Here is a 16,171-nt window from a genome sequence, read left to right on the forward strand (position 1 = left end):
TTCTGCAGTGCTGCCCAAATTTGAAGTGCTGGTGAAGCTTCCCAAAATGATCAGCATCCTGGAGGAGAAATTGAAGGTGACAGTCTGTGGTCTGTGAGTATCATTCTTATATTCACTCCTTTTTGGTGAGTGTCTCAACCCACTTGCTAATGAAGCCCGAGCTGATATCAATATGCTTTAAAATATTTCTTAATACAGTTTTTGGGACCTATACACAAAAGTCTCATGGCCCAGGGCCAAGAAGTGAAATGCTTCCTGTAAAGCTCTGTTTATAACAGGCTAGCAAGCTTTTCATCAACTGCTTCGTGGAGCACCTTGAGCTCCATCCCCACCCCTTGTGGGCATAACACAAGAGCTATCCCAGGTGTTCTGCAGTTGTTGGTTGCAATGCTTGTGGCAAAGTGTTTGGCTCAGGTCCAGTAGGACTGGTGCTTTTAACAAAGGTTGCTCCATCATTGTTGATGGGGAAACTACGAGGCAACCCTGGTTCAGCTAGTTCACCTAGTGCTGTCCCGCAGTGCAATGTCTCATGTTTGGCAATCTCCAGAGTTCATGCTGAGCACTCTGAAATGCATGGCAGAATGCACTGTGACAGTGAGTTGCGAGACGTTTGATATGTAGTAGTTTAGTCAAAAATGGACACTATGCAACATGCAGACAAGTGATTCAGCCAAGCATTTCTAGCAGTTGGTATTCTTGCAATTGGTTCTTCAAGACTGAGTTCTGTTCTCGGCTATACAAGAAACATGGCAAATTACTTCAGTAGAGTTGGATGGGATTTACAGAGGGACAGCTGGCAGCATTGTTTTGCCCCTCATACAGATGCACACCTTATCTGGCTCTGTTTAGGACACTCCTAGAATAGTACTTTTATTTCTTGGGCACTCACTGTCCAAGTTAAAATGGAGGGGACTTAGAGAAGAGAAGACTTATATAAGGCGTTGGTGAGACCTCATTTGGAGTATTGTGTGCAGTTTTGGTCTCCCATGTTTAAGAAGGATGAGTTAAAACTGGAAAGGGTACAAAGAAGGGCCACTAGAATGATCCGAGGAATGGAAGGCCTGTCGTATGACAGGAGACTTGAGGAGCTCGGTTTGTTTTCCTTAACCAAAAGAAGGATAAGGGGAGATATGATTGCACTCTTTAAATATATCAGAGGGATAAATACCAGGGAAGGAGAGGAATTATTTCAGCTCAGTGCTAATGTAGACACGAGGACAAACGGATATAAATTGTCAGTCAGGAAATTTAGGCTTGAAATTAGACGAAGGTTTCTAACCATCAGGGGAGTGCAATACTGGAACAGCCTACCGAGGGAAACAGTAGGGGCGAAGGACCTCCATGACTTTAAGATTAAGCTAGATAAGTTTATGGAAGAGATGGTATAATAGGATAACGGGCTTAGTCAATAGGTCAATTAAGTGCCAAACTGGTACTTAATTGGGTCAAATTGGGTCAATGATATGATATTCTTAACCTCTTTCAGAGGGTATGGCTGGAGAGTCTTGCCCGCATGCTCGGGGTTCAGCTGACCGCCATATTTGGGGTCGGGAAGGAATTTTCCTCCAGGGCAGATTGGCAGTGTCCCTGGAGGTTTTTCGCCTTCCTCCGAAGCATGGGGCAGGGGTCGCTTGCTAAAAGAGTGGGTAGATCGGCTAATGTGGCCTGCATCTTGCAGGAGGTCAGACTAGATGATCATAATGGTCCCTTCTGATCTTGAATTCTATGATTCTATGATTAAGAGTAACACAAATAATGGAGGGGCTGGAAGGATGTACTCATGAGAAAGGACAAAATAGCTAACAGGCTAAGTCAGCCTGATGTAGGTAAGGCTTACTCCATAGCTGAATTTGAGCCCAATATGTTAACAAAGTTGTGGCCACCAAGCACTTCCCTCTTATCACTAGGCTGCATACTGGAGAGTAAACAACCCTGCCCAGGTCCTTGTGGGGATGGACTAACCATCTCTCCATCTCTTCCCTATCATTAATGGCCTTGGTTTTCTTTCACCCCTCCCTGGTTATAGATATACCTTTGGAAAGCCAGTCCCTGGCCTTGTGAACTTCCGTGTATGCCGGAAATATAACCACCCAGGCACCTCCTGTTATGGCGAGGATGCAAAGGCAGTGTGTGAGGAATTCTCTGGACAGGTGGGTCATTGCTACTCTGGTGTGTGGGGTGGTGTGAGGTGGCATGGATAATGAAATTGTATATATGCTATGGGTACAATCCTGCACTGACAGGGAGCTGGACTGGATAGGTTAATAGAGTTTTTTCCATGAAAAGACTGTGGGATACCAGACTAGATGTACCAGTAATAACGGATCTGTACTCCTTGCCATTGCAATGGCCTCAGGCCCCAGTCCCTCTTATTCTCTGCCTGTGGCACATAATAGTCTAGTCTCCTAATTTTGGTTGTTGGATGAGCATGCAGGTACTGGGTGGTGTTGGCAGCAATGTTGCTGTATATTTCAGAATGTTCATTGTCAGTTTATGGGCTTTCCGAATCTGGGAAACAAAAACCCTGAACAGTGAAAATGTGGTGTTTGCCAATTTCTTTTTTCTCAGTTCAGTGGGTGAGGATGGGTTTTCTGAGTATGGTAAACCTTACAAACAGGAGAATGAGAGACAAAGTCCCAAAGAATTTTGTTCTTTGTCCATCAGGCAGACAGCCACGGCTGCATTTCTGAAGTGGTAAAGACCAAGATATTCCAGCTCAGGCGAGCTGGGTACGAGGATAAAATCCAAGTGGAAGCCAAGATTAAAGAGGAAGAGACAGGTATGAATTGTATGGACTTGCCAGGGCTGTGTGGGAAGCCCAGCACTGGAATAGCAGGGGGGCTGCAGGGCAGGACTGAGAGCAGGACCGCCCAGAGGATCCACGGGGCCTGCGGTCTTCGGTGGCGGGGGTCCCCGCTGCCAAAGACCCAGCACTTCAGTGGCAGGTCCCAGGGTGGAAGGACCCCCAGCTGCAGGTCTTTGGGGCACTTTGGCGGCGGGTCCTGGAGCGGAAGGGCCCCCTGCTGCCGAATTGCAGCTGAAGACCTGGAGTGGAAGAAGCTCCAGGGGCCCAGGCCCCGTGAGAGTTTTCCGGGGCCCCCAGAGTGAGTGAAGGACCCTGCTCCAGGGGCCCAGGGCCTGGGGCAAATTGCCCCACTTGCCCCCCCCCCCGCAGCCCTAACTGAGAGTCATTGGCAGAGCTGAGTGGGGAGCCCAGGACTGGAATAGCAGGGGGGCTGCAGGGCAGGATTGAGGGGCATTGGCAGAGCTGTGTGGGGAGCCCAGCACTGGAATAACAGGGGGGCTGCAGGGCAGGACTGGGGGCAATGGCAGAGCAGTGTGGGGAGACCAGCATTGGGATGGCAGGGGGCTGCAAGGCAGGACTGAGGGCCATTAGCAGAGCTGTGTGGGGAGCCCAGCACTGGGATGGCAGTGGGCTGCAAGGCATGATTAAGATGTGTTAGTTCATGCCCCCTCTTTGTTCTGTTCTCTTGCAGGGGTGGAGTTAACTGGGACGGGCTCCTGCAAACTCACATCCACCATTAGCAAAGTCACCTTTGAGAAGGTGGACTCCCATTACAAACCTGGGATCCCCTTCTTTGGGCAGGTAGGGAACCTCTGAAACCACAAGCAGCTAAATGACATGTGAGTATCAAATGAGTGTGCCACAGAATCTGCAGTCATAGGGTGGTGATATCTCCTCTCCTTCCATGAGAGCTGCCGGATCACAGTATTTTTAACACCCAGTGCCTTTGCTTCTTCGTCACAAGTTCTGGCACCAGCATTTCTGCAGCGTAAGACCTGAGGTTGTGCAAAGTTGGTTATGTTCAAACTGAGCTAGAGTTTACCTATCTCTGTGAGTCCCCAGCCACTCTCCCTGACTGTCCTGAGGGCCAAGAGGAAATGCTTGTGGTGGAATTTTCCCTCTGGCCCTTCGCCTACCCTTTTCTGTTCTGAGGATGTCTCCTGCTGGGTTGAGTCAAGGTGCTGCTTCTCTAACTCTCCAACTCTTTGGGAGACTCGCAGCTCTGGGATGTGTGACCTCTGAGCCCACTGTGCACTCCTCTGACCCACAGGGAGTGATGAGAAAGATACAGTGAAACGGGATTCAGAGATTGCATTTCCCACTCTGGGCACAGGGTGTTGTCCTCAGCTCAGACACTTCAGTATCCTCTGGCATATTCACTGCCACCTGCTTCTGAGAGTCCCTCGGCAGATTCCCCAACCACAATGTGTTTCACAGCAAGCACCTTTCATGGTGATGGAGTAAAGGGCCAGTAAGATTGTGGGCACCAGCTTCCTTGCCCAGTGTAAACATGGGGCATTGGTGTATCTCCTTTAGGTGAAGCTGGTGGATGGGACCGATGCGCCAATCACCAATGAAATAGTCCAGATTTCCGTGGAAGAGAGCGGCTATCAAGTCAACTACACGACGGATGATCAGGGGCGAGCACGGTTTGCCCTGGACACATCTAAGTTCAAGTTAGCCTCCATTGGGCTCAGAGTGAGTAGCTGTGGGAGGGCGGGGAGTTACTGATGGGGCTTCAAGGGAAGTATCCTTTAGGGGTTTATGTAGCTTTTCTGCTGAAAACAGACATCCTCTCACCCAGAGAGTGTGTGTGTAACCCTTCTGCCGGGCCGAAATGATAACAGCAAGGGCCGGGTTCAGTGCAAAGGGGGTCCTTTCCCCACAACATAATGCAAAACCAGCTCGAGCCCCCACCCAGTGACCTGGGAAAATCTTACACACACCCCTGGGCGCCTCGAGGAGGCAATACTTCCCCTCTCGCAAGCACAGAGTCTTGGTGTAGCAGAAAAGATTTAATTACATGAGATAAACAACAAGCATTAAATTAGGAAAATACCTCAACTAGAGTTCATAGATCAAACTGTGAGCAAAGACCCACCCCAGCAAATTGGGCCGTGTCCTTCTCTCGGGGCCCTTGAGTCCAGCAACCCCCAAATCACCCAGAGTCCCAAAAGTCCCACAATCCAAAAGTCTCTGTCCCGGGTCAGTGCAGTCCTAGAGTTCGAGAGTCTATCTGCAGAGGTCCCCCTCCCCAGCCTGGGTAGAAAGGGGCACCTTACGTGGTTCGGGGCCAACTGCCCTGCCTCTTCGTGGGGTTCTGCTTCCACCAGTCGTCCCCGCAAACTGCTCAGCTCCGCTTGCTCTGTGGGCTGCTCCGCTCTGCCAGATGCTCTGGTCCACCAGCTGTCCTGTGATCCGCTCCAGCCATCCTCGCGAGCTGCTTGGCTCCACTCACCCAGTGGCTTCACAAACTGCTCCACTCCACTCTGCCAGCTGCTCTGCTCCACAGTATTGCATCAGGCTCCCCCACTAGTTAGCACAGTACTAGGTGCTCTCAGGTCAGCAAGTCCAGCTCTTTAGTGATTTCAGCTCTTAGTGATTCCAGCTCACAGTAGGGGAGCCCAGTGCCAGTGCACCACTAGCCCAAAGTGAGTTCAGCTCAGTAACCTGTAACTAGATTCTTAAGGGAATCAAAAATTAACTCTGACATTCCACAGTGGAGAGATGCATAGATAGAACTGGTTCTTCTGGCTCACACAAGGCGCCTATGCCACCAAGTACAGATATCTGTCCCAGCCTCTCTCTTTTCAATGGGTTTTGGAACCCATGTCCCTTGTCTAGCAAGTGCTATTTAGTTGATAATGAAACCCTTTATCATAAAACAATTTTGTAGTTCCTCATTTACTTAATCAGGGTGACAACATTTGATTCCTCCTGCCCCAATAACAAAGAATTTGGGGATCCCACAGCTGTGAAAATAACCATCCCAGGCTGCTGTGAACTATACTAAGTGGGGTGGGAGTGCCAATGCAAATAACTGAAATGCTAATGCAAATACTTGAAACTTCTTTCTGCACGCCCCATAGTTTACCACCAGATGTCAGGGTAGAGCTCATCCTGACTCTGCTTACATGTGTATATATCTATATCTCCTTCATATCTGTGAGGTGGCGACAGCCCTGCCATCAGTTGTATAGCCACATGTGATAAACACAATTATCTTGTACTTTTGACCATCTCACTTTGCCCATCAGTCCCCATCACCCAGGACTGATTCCAACATTCAAAACCTCTGAGCTGCCATAAAAAAAATCAACCTGCCACACAAATGGCTTCTTCGCCCCAAATGTAGAGTTTCCTTCTGAGATTGCATTAGCTTGAGATGCAACATCAGAATAAACAAGCCTCAATATGTGGCCCATCTTATTGTCCAAACACATAACAGGTGGAAAATAGACTCGTTCTCCGTTATCTCACCCTCAAAGAGGGAACATTCTATGATGCTTGATTTTTTTAATGTAATTCTCTTGTCCCAGATTAAAAATATTGAAAATGTCCACAATGTAGCAGGGACATTTTTGAAATTTTCAGGGATTATAGGGAACAATTTCAAGAATTTCAAATCAGACACAGGTTAAAATAAAGAAAGGTAAGCATGTGGGGCAAGCTCAAGGCATTAAATAACTTCCTCTTGCAAATACAAAGTAGTTCTCTCCTCTCTGCTCTCAGACCAAAATTCTCTCATCTCCAAAACTGCTGTTCAGTTCAGATTTTAAATTCTGTGGGTACAAAGTAAATCATTTGTAGTTGTCTGTACAGTTCTTAGCACACTTTTGGTGCTATACAAATAATATGTCATAAAAATAATGGGCCAGCTTTCCTACTGATGTCAATGGGAGCTCTGGCTGAGTAAGGATTTTTGGATTTGTCCTACTACTACTACTACTACTACGAAAGAAAGAAAGAAAGAAAGAAAGAATGTGTCTTGTTTTGTACATGGCAAGGAGTCCATGTCCTCTGTGGGTTTTATCCTGTGAAATGCTGAGCACCCTGATTTCCTATTGACTCCTTGATGAACAAAGCACCCAGCACCTTCCAGAAGCAGGGCCAGATCCAAGGTTTTTGCTGCCCCAAGCGGCGTGATGGAAAAAAAAAACCCACGATCGGCAGCGGCTCCACCGCACTGCTTTCTCGGTGGCAATTTAGCGGCAGGTCCTTCCCTTTGAGAGTGACCGAGGGACCTGCTGGCAAATTGCCGCCGAAGAGCTGGATGTGCCGCCCCTTTCCATTGGCCGCCCCAAGCACCTGCTTGCTGCGCTGGTGCCTGGAGCCGGCCCTGTCCAGAAGCAGGCCATTATTATCTCGCTCTGTTAAACACATGCTGTGAATTTCAATTCCATTTTTAATGATTTATATAAATATTTTCTCTGTTACCAGGCAACTCATAAAACAGGCACCTACTGTTACGACCGTTCCTGGACCAGTCCTTCATACGAATTGGGCTATTTCAGAGCAAAGCGCTTTTACTCTTCAAGTAACAGCTTTCTCAAAATAGAGCCTGTGTCAGAGACGCTAAGCTGTGGCCACACTCAGGAAGTCCGGGTGCACTATATCCTGAAGCCAGAGGCCGTGGGCGAGCAGAAGGAAATCGTCTTTTACTATTTGGTAAACCTGGACACACTGCTCTTTGTCTACCTATAGGTGACACCAACAGATAGGCCCAAGCACCTGCCAGACAATCAGTCCCTGGACAATAATTCTAGGTGGGGCCACAAACTGTGTGTGGCTTGGGGCAAGAACTTGTACCTATATTACCCATAATCCTTCACACTCTTTTCCTTGGGCTGATGCTCTTTGCTGAGCCCCAATACTGGGTACCAACATTTTATGAGGAGAAGAAGAGGAACTGGGTTCTATTGCCCCTGATTAAACACAAATAATTTTGCTAGCAGAGATCAATAGAGCAGCTCTGCTGGTTCCAGCCACCTGAGGCCCAAAATTCCTGACATTTCTCTCACAGGTTCCCCCATTCTAACGCCTCTCCTACTCATAATACCCATAACAGGAAGGCTTCTTCTTTCATGCAGGTGATGGCCAAAGGAGGCATTGTGCGAGCAGGGACCCAGGCTCTGGCTGTGGAGCATGATGATGGTGAGCACTCACCACCCTTTCCCTTATCTTTGTCCCGGGAGGCTAGGCCACTGTGACTGAAATACAGGCTGCTTCCATATGCAGTGAGAGAATCATCATGTGCCATCCCCTGAGATGGGGGAAAAAAGAGGGGGAGAACGAATTTCTTTCCTCTATAGCCATTCTAGCTCTGCAGCTCTGGCCGAGCTCTAATCCCCCCAGCTTCTCATATCTCCTGACTGATATATTCTTTGTCACTGATGTCAGTCTCAGGATACTCTCATTTTGAGTAATTCAGGCTGGGTTTGCTTTAACCCTTGGGTAGAAATCCCACCCAATCTGCATCCCTCCCTCAGCCACCAGGCTTTTACAAAATCCTCCCTTTTATTTTCTGGGGCATGTGGGGCTTCTGGGTTCCTGAGGGACACAGTTAATGATGAGGGTCTAGAAACTAGATTGAGTCTCACCAAACTCATGTCACCAGTATGTGCCAAAGCAGTAAGAGCTGATGTTGTCATCAGCAAATCAAGATCCATTCCCTATGTTTCCATGTGATCAGAATCCTAGCTGTAGCAAGTTTGGCATGAAGGGAAGCCTAGAGACTCTAGAGAGATGTGTGGCCCTGTCCTGGAGCCAACTTCCTGTAACTTAGCCTTTCTCTCTTGTTTTATTTGCCAGTTAATGGGACCTTCTCACTGATGCTTCCCGTGGAGTCTGATATTGCTCCCCTGGCACAGATGCTCATATACACCATTTCACCCAGTCAGGAGCCCATTGCTGATTCAGTCAAATTCCAGGTCGAAAATTGCTTTGCCAATAAGGTGGGTGTCTTGATTGAGAAACCCCCAATTCACTTGAAGTCATTGATTAGAGAGCAGCAGCAGTTTGTATTTATTTATTTAGATTTATGAACATTAAAACAGTCACTTATCATCAAATGCTCTGGGTGTTTTTACCATACATTAAAAATAGCCCTAAGATTAACCGATTTGTGGTATTTCAGATGAGGTGAGAAGGTGGAATAGATTTCATAGCCGAAGGGTCCTCCCAGACAACACACTACCAAGACCCCCTCCTTGTAAAATTGACAGGGCTCCAGCTCTTGCACCTCCACTGATCTCCACTCTGGCACTGTGGGATGGCAAGGGAGGTGGGTTTGTCAGGTAACCAGGTCACAATCTAGCCCAGTAACTGATAGGCAACCAGTGCAGATCATGGAGGACAGGTAACAGGACAGATCTAATTCTTGCTGTATCTTCTGGCTGCTTCCCTCCATCCTACCAGCATCACTTTCATCTCCTCCATACTGAACTCCAGCCAGCCTACTCTTATCCAAGCCACATGCTGTATCAAGCAGTCAGTAAAGCATTCAGTAGCACTGACTAGATCAGATGAGAGCTGGGTGTCCTCAGCCCGTTGAAAGACCATAGCCTATGTCCTCCTAATGACCCCATATACTCTTTGAAGAAGAGAGAGGACAAGATGTGCCCTGTGCAACCCGACATGAGAGGGTCCTCAGAGGAGAAGAGCAATTGCCCAAAACTACCCTTGGGGACCCGTCTGAGAGACAGGCACCAAACCACTGAAGGGCTGCCCCTCTTCTCCTAGGGTTCACAGGTAAATGAATGCCCCTTTGAGATCAGTGGTATCAAAGGTGGTTGATAATATCCACTTGGATACCTGTACCCAGACCAAAGGTATTTAGGTGCCTAACTTTCATTAATTTCAATAGAAGTTAGGGGTCCAAATACTTTTGAGGATTTGGGCCCTGATCTTTATTCATCATCTGGAGATCATCTACCTAAGCAGTTAGTGCAGTCACTATACCAGCTCTAGGTCTGTATCCAGGCTGGCCCATGTCAAGGGGAGCCGAGGCATCTAGATACTGTGAGAGCTGTTTCACCACAACCTTCTCAATAATCTTAACCAAAAAATGGAAGAATAGGTACTGGGCCCCAGTCAGCCAGCTTGTCAGCATCAAGTGACAAGTGAAAGCCACACAGTAGCTTCCTTAAGAGAAGCTAACAGCCTGGGAATGGTTGACGTTTCCACCAGGCCCCAGCTGTGGACCCAGTCCTTCCCCACTGGCCTTCATCAGCCAATGAAGACATGGGTCCAAAGCACTGCCTGTGTGGCTCAGTGTATTCCCAATACCTCTAGAACCTCAGTGAGGATCACTGGCCTAAACTCAACAAGGGGAGGGCTTAGTGTTTGTCATGTGATAGAATGAGGAGTGGGCCTTGTTGGAGTGCTCTGTGCTCTTGCAATCTCCAGCTGATGGATGGATTCTTGGGAGCCATTACCCATCTGCAGCATCCAGGTCCTAGGCTTTTCTTCATTTTACCAGGGCTGCTGTAAAATCAGCTCCCTGATGGCCCACAATCCTTCCTTGTATATCCAGGATGCAGCATAGGCTCTGGGCCCAGAGCACGGGTGTGTCCACTGTACAAGCAGAGCCAGCAACCACTTGCGGTAGTGTCATGGTGTTCATGGTAGCTATAAAATCATGAACTGAGTCATCAATGTGAACAGAGAATTTACCAAGCACCGATTGCTCCAATGCCACCTTAGAGAGTAACTGAATGTCAGTAGATAATAATGTATATCTGTATGGGGAGCCCAGGACTGGAATAGCAGGGGGCTACAGGGCAGGACTGAGGGGCGTTGGCAGAGCTGTGAGGGGAGCCCAGCACTGGGATAGCAGGGGGCTGCAGGGCAGGACTGAGGGGCATTGGCAGAGCTGAATGAGGCGGTTCCAGGACTGGGCTGTGCTGCAGGGCAGTGTGTGAAGGTATCTGCAGAAGTAGCTCCTCTAACTCCTTTCCTGGGGTTGCAGGTCGACTTGAATTTCTCACCGTCTGAGGGCCTCCCCGCCTCCGACACTCACCTCCGGGTCGGAGCCTCCCCAGGCTCCCTGTGCGCCATCCGTGCTGTGGACAAGAGTGTCCTCCTCATGAAGCCTGAAGCCGAGCTCTCGCCCAGCTCTGTAAGTGCCAGCCTGGACCGGTGATAATCCATGTGCCCTTACCATCCTCCAAGACTAATGAATGCCCTCTGAGCTGGAGCTAGATTGGAACGAGACATCTAGAGATAAGACTCTGTATTTCATTCCCTGATTCACCCACACCTCTGACCTGGGGTTGGATTGGAAATCGGAACCAGTGCCCTAGAGATAAAAGGACCCTGTCCTGCCCGTATCTTATCTTCTTTCGCTAGGTGAGAAGCAGAGAACTGGGCACCATTTAGATTCCAGGAACTTTTTCAACTCCTTTGGGATGCTACCATGTCTGGAAACAGCCCTGGTCAATGGGGCTGCTAATTTTCTCCTGTTCAGGGCCTATTATTCATTTATTTAGTTACTTATATTGGTGTAGCGCCTATAGGCCTAGACCAGTCTCAGGCACTTTACCAACGTATAGTAAGTAACAGTCTCTGCCTAAGAAACAAGGGCCATTGGTATGAGCATTAGAGCCTTTAGCAGGTACTTTGATATAGCTGATCATAACAGCCAGAGCAACAAACTGCCCCCAGACAAAGAAGCAGCTTCCCTCTTTCCTGCTCCCTGCTCTGTAGTGTATTTACGGCTCTTAGTTTATTTTCTATCACTTCCACCTTCTCTCTGTATATAGCCGTCTGTCTGCCTCTGCCTGTCTGTCTCCCCCCGCGGTGTTTCATGGCACTTGGTACTGATGAGGCCAAGTGACGCAGTTCTGTTTGCCCAGGTGTATAACCTGCTGCCAGTGAAGGAACTTCAGGGGTATCATCATGGCACAGACATGCTGCCGATGGATCCCCAGGAGCAGTGCATTGCCGCAGAGAAGATAATTGTCAATGGAGTCACCTATGCTCCAGTGTCGGAGCCAGATGAAGAGGACACTTATAGCATCTTGAAGGTAAAATCTCCTCATCCTGTCTTTGTGGCTGTGGGGAGATGAGGACATTTAAACCTGCTCTGAGTGGCATGTGGTGCAGGGCTAGTTGCTCTGGCGTTCTGATCTCGGAGCTGTATCTGGAGCAAGTACAATGGTGGTGCAAGCTTCCACCATGCACTGTCTCTCATCAATGTGCTGCAGCTCTGACCTGGAAAGATCAGGTGTGAGCACCTCTAGGGTGAGGCAAATGCTGTCTTCATGGGCATTTCAATCCTTGACCTCTCTTCCGAGGCTGCTAAAAAGGGGTGTATTAGTGCTCATGGTGAAGGTGTTCTTTGTAAAGGGGGGCACCAGCACCACTAAGAACTGGCCTAATACTCACCAGCTCATTTCACATAGCAATGAATGACCAGTTCCTAGGAACGCCTTGGAGTCAGTGCTGATTTGAGACTAGACTGGAACTGGTGGGCTAGAAACAAAATAATCCTATTCCCTTACCCCTTTGAGACATCCATTCTCTCAGACCTGAGACTGAGTGTCACCCTGTGCTCTATGGGTAAGGCTAAGATTTCGCCACGGTTATTTTTAGTAAAAGACACGGACAGGTCACGGGCAATAAAGGAAAATTCATGGAGCCGGTGACCTGTCGGGCTAGGTAGGAGGGGGAATGGAGTCCCAGTGGCTGCAGTGGGGGTGCAGCCATGGGGGGCACACAGCCCCTGCTCTGGAGCTGGCTGCAGCTGTGGGACAGGGGTGCACGGCCCCTATTGCAGCTCCTACCAAGCCCTGGCTGCAGCAGGAGGAGAGTATGGCGGGGCAGATGGCCCTGGGAAGCTGCAAGGGGGGCACGTGGCCTCTGTTGCAGCTGCCGGGCAGGGGTGCATGGCCCTGGCTGCAGCCCCTGCCAAGCCCGGGATGCTGTGGGGCTGAGGCACACTGTCCCGGGTGCAGCCCCCACGAAGCCTGGGACACCGCGGTACTAGGGCACATGGCCATGGCTGCAGCCCCCAGCAGAAGCCATGATGCTGGGGCACACAGACCCGGCTGCAGCCCTCACCAAGCCCAGATGCCGCAGTGCTAGGGCTTCAGGGTCGTGGTTGCAGCCAGCCCCAGCTGCAGGGCAGGGTCACACAGTCCTGCCTCCACTTCTTGAAGTGTAGAAATCACAGAGGGCCGGTAAAGTCATGGAAACTGTGACTGCTGTGACCTCCATGACTAAATCACAGCCTTATCTATGGGTGATAGGCTCCATATCCCATCAAGGAAAAGTGTCAAGGTTTCATCCTTGCTCATTAAACCCTTAATACTGGTGTATGCAGTGGTGTTGTAGCCATGTCTGTCCCAGAGCAGGTGAGTGAGGTAATATCTTTTATTGGGCCAATTGGTGTAAACTCAAAAGCTTGTCTCTTTCTCACCAACAGGAGTTGGTTCAATAAAAGATATTACCTCACCCACCTTGTCTCCCTAATACTGGGGTCATTTTCAACCTCAATAGAAATAAATAACAAAATGTGTGGTGGGTTTTTCCCTACAGGAAATGGGTTTAAAGGTCTTCACAAACTCCAAGGTGAGAAAGCCACATTATTGCCTCCAGTTCCCTTCAGTTGCTTGGGGTTACAGACAGTTTGAAGGTGAAGCCGGGAGACCACCACAAGCACAAGCACTCAGGAGAACTGGTAAAGGCCTCACAAGGATTCTGTTCTGAGCAGAGAGTGCATCTGTGTTTTGGGATCATAGAATATTAGGGTTGGAAGGGACCTCAGGAGGTCATGTAGTCCAACCCCCTGCTCAAAGCAGGACCAATCCCCAGATTTTTACCCCAGTTCCCCAAATGGCCCCCTCAAGGATTGAATTCACAACCCTGGGTTTAGCAGGCCAATGCTCAAACCACTGAGCTATCCCTCCCCCACAGCTGTTGCTCCTAGCTGGCTGCATGCTAGCTCTAGTGTTGGGACTGGGGTTGTGGATTGAGCATTTGGAAGTTTTTCCCACATCATGAAATGACCACTCCCTCCTGAAGTTTGAAGTTGGGGCACACTTCTCCTGACAGAGTGAGGGGCCTGCTTTGATAGCCTCACCCTTGGAGGTTAATGGAGCCAAATTGTTTCTGGGAGTTCTGAGGGAGAATATTATGCTGCTGGCAGACAAATCTGTGAGTAGCTCGCTAAGGCTTTACAATGGATTTTCCATCCTCAGGCATCAGTAGAGAGTTCCCCAAGCACAGCTTTCTACAGAGTCATCATTGTCACGCTGTCTGGAGTGGCTCACAACCATGACTGTCTACCTCAGGGCAGATTGTCAGAAAACAGGGCAACACCCCAAATTGGTGGTGTATTCTATAGTTAGATTTCACCAAGCCAGTGACAAATGTGAACTCCTGGATCACTATATCAATCTTACCATGGAGTCATAGACAATCCCCTTAGATTCTCCAGTCTATCTCGCCACCCAGACAGACTGAACTTTGTGATAAAAAGTGACTTATACCAAAAATCACCTCACATTTTAGAAGACTTTCAGTCCCAAGAGACCAGTCACTTACCCCTAGATCTTACACCAAAGATAAGGCTGGTAGCCAATTCTATAGTAAACTAACTGAAGGTTTATTAGCTAAGAAAAGGAAATTAGAGTTATTGAGAGGTTAAAGCAGGTAAAATATATGTACAGGTGAGTCATAGTCTGTAATTCCAAATGGTGGCAGTGATGTAATAAACTGCCAGTTTCCCAAGTCTTTTCAGGGTACCCAGATTGTCTCTGGGGATCTCCGCTTCGCATCTGGTGCACTTCCCTGTAAGAGTCCAAACAGTCCAGAGATGCAGGATCTTTCCTTGAATCCATACTTATAGCTTCTTCTCACCAAAAACAAGCTGACAGGGTTACTACCCACATGGGCTTTTCCTTTAATGACAGAGTGAGTGTTTGAGTGTTTGCCTCTGATCATCACACATAATGACCACTTGCTTTGAAATCTGCACTTTTCTGTTTAAAGTTCTTCATTTGCATTGCACAAGGCTTCTTTCTCCTTTGATGGGTTATTTAGTTACAGGGTATACACAATGTAAACGTTTGTTACTACATTATAACAGGATACAGATAAGTGAAAACAAAGCAGGTAACATCCCACTCATTTTCATGAAGTTGAAACACCACATACTCTAATACATTTAACAATCACTTTGATCTATACTCACACACAAGTGAATTGGCATGAGCTGGCACCTGGTCAGTCAGGGTCACAACCATAGTTTATGGATGATTAGGGACAATTGAAGTGAGAGGGAAAAATCTTTATGATGGAATTAGTCAGTTTCAGCCTGGGTCTTCTGCCACTGGCACGTTACGGAACCAATAGCCCTCAGGTTGTTAGACTCTGATAGTGAACCAAGGACTTTAGGTGGTTTCCTTAGCTGCTGCCACTGACCAACAGCTTGAGTGCTAAAGGCCTACAAACCCACAGCAGCCATGCCCTGATCCTCTGATTGGATGGACAGGCAGCACTCTTAGTGAGTACCTGGGCTATTTAAAGGTCTCAACAGGATGAGGAAGCTGTCTGAGCAGCAGATCATTGCCTGCTGATTGCTGTCTAGACAGCCTCGCCTGGCCCTGCCTTGCTGCCTCGCCTGGTCTGGCCTCCCTGATGCACTGACCTGACCCCTTGGATTGGACCTTCCGGCTACTGACCCCTGAGAAAACTCTGACCACTGCCCCAGGCTGCCTCTGATACTGATCAACCTCCCAGCTGACCCATCATCTGCCCACATTTGACCACTGCTCTGGACTGCCTCCTCCACCAGACATTAGAGAGGTTGAAGATGACCAGTTCCAATATAAAGATTTTCTTAACTCTTATGCCATAGCTGTACAGGGGGCAAAACAAGGATTGTTTGCCACAATCATAGAGTCAGTGGGGTTTTTTGGAGTGGTGGGTAGTCTGGAAACACCTGGGCTCTTGTTGCTTGGTGACTGATTTGAACATTTCCCACCAGCAGGAGAGATTGTTAATTGGTGTATATCTGATTTTTCAGAGGTGCATTTTCAATTTATGGCAAAGAGCCTAGAACACTGGATTGGTGGGGTTTTGTGTGTATTATAAATCCAAATAAATAAATAGTGGTGAGGTGCCAATAGATCTGGCTAGTTAAACATATTGTAGGCAGAAACTCTGATGCCTCTGCTATTCCAGTGCTGGGCTCCCCACACAGCTCTGCCAATGCCCCTGAGTCCTGCCCTGCAACTCCTTGCTAGTCCAGTCCTGTTCAAATGGTAATAGTAGCTTCTATGATAAGCAATATTTATATAACCTTTAGGGCTAACCCAGGCCAAGCATTGGGAATCTTTTGCTTGTGTGATCCTTGCCCCT

General features: G+C 48.5%; 2 protein-coding genes across 2 annotated transcripts in view; both read left to right on the forward strand.

Moving 5' to 3' along the window:
- The window catches only part of LOC123355543 (alpha-2-macroglobulin-like), a 216,388-nt gene that overhangs the window by 177,952 nt on the left and 22,265 nt on the right, over positions 1-16,171 (forward strand). The window lies entirely within an intron of this gene.
- A2M (alpha-2-macroglobulin) overlaps positions 1-16,171 on the forward strand; it is a 55,706-nt gene that overhangs the window by 17,270 nt on the left and 22,265 nt on the right. Inside the window, exons 7-17 of the mRNA XM_044998131.1 lie at positions 9-93; positions 2,027-2,150; positions 2,665-2,779; positions 3,498-3,607; positions 4,343-4,504; positions 7,247-7,474; positions 7,897-7,960; positions 8,618-8,760; positions 10,776-10,925; positions 11,662-11,832; positions 13,346-13,487. Of these exons, the coding sequence (XP_044854066.1) occupies positions 9-93; positions 2,027-2,150; positions 2,665-2,779; positions 3,498-3,607; positions 4,343-4,504; positions 7,247-7,474; positions 7,897-7,960; positions 8,618-8,760; positions 10,776-10,925; positions 11,662-11,832; positions 13,346-13,487 (1,494 nt within the window). The remainder of the gene's footprint in view (positions 1-8; positions 94-2,026; positions 2,151-2,664; positions 2,780-3,497; positions 3,608-4,342; positions 4,505-7,246; positions 7,475-7,896; positions 7,961-8,617; positions 8,761-10,775; positions 10,926-11,661; positions 11,833-13,345; positions 13,488-16,171) is intronic.

The sequence above is a fragment of the Mauremys mutica genome, chromosome 1, assembly GCF_020497125.1.
Source record: "Mauremys mutica isolate MM-2020 ecotype Southern chromosome 1, ASM2049712v1, whole genome shotgun sequence".
NCBI lineage: Eukaryota > Metazoa > Chordata > Testudines > Geoemydidae > Mauremys > Mauremys mutica.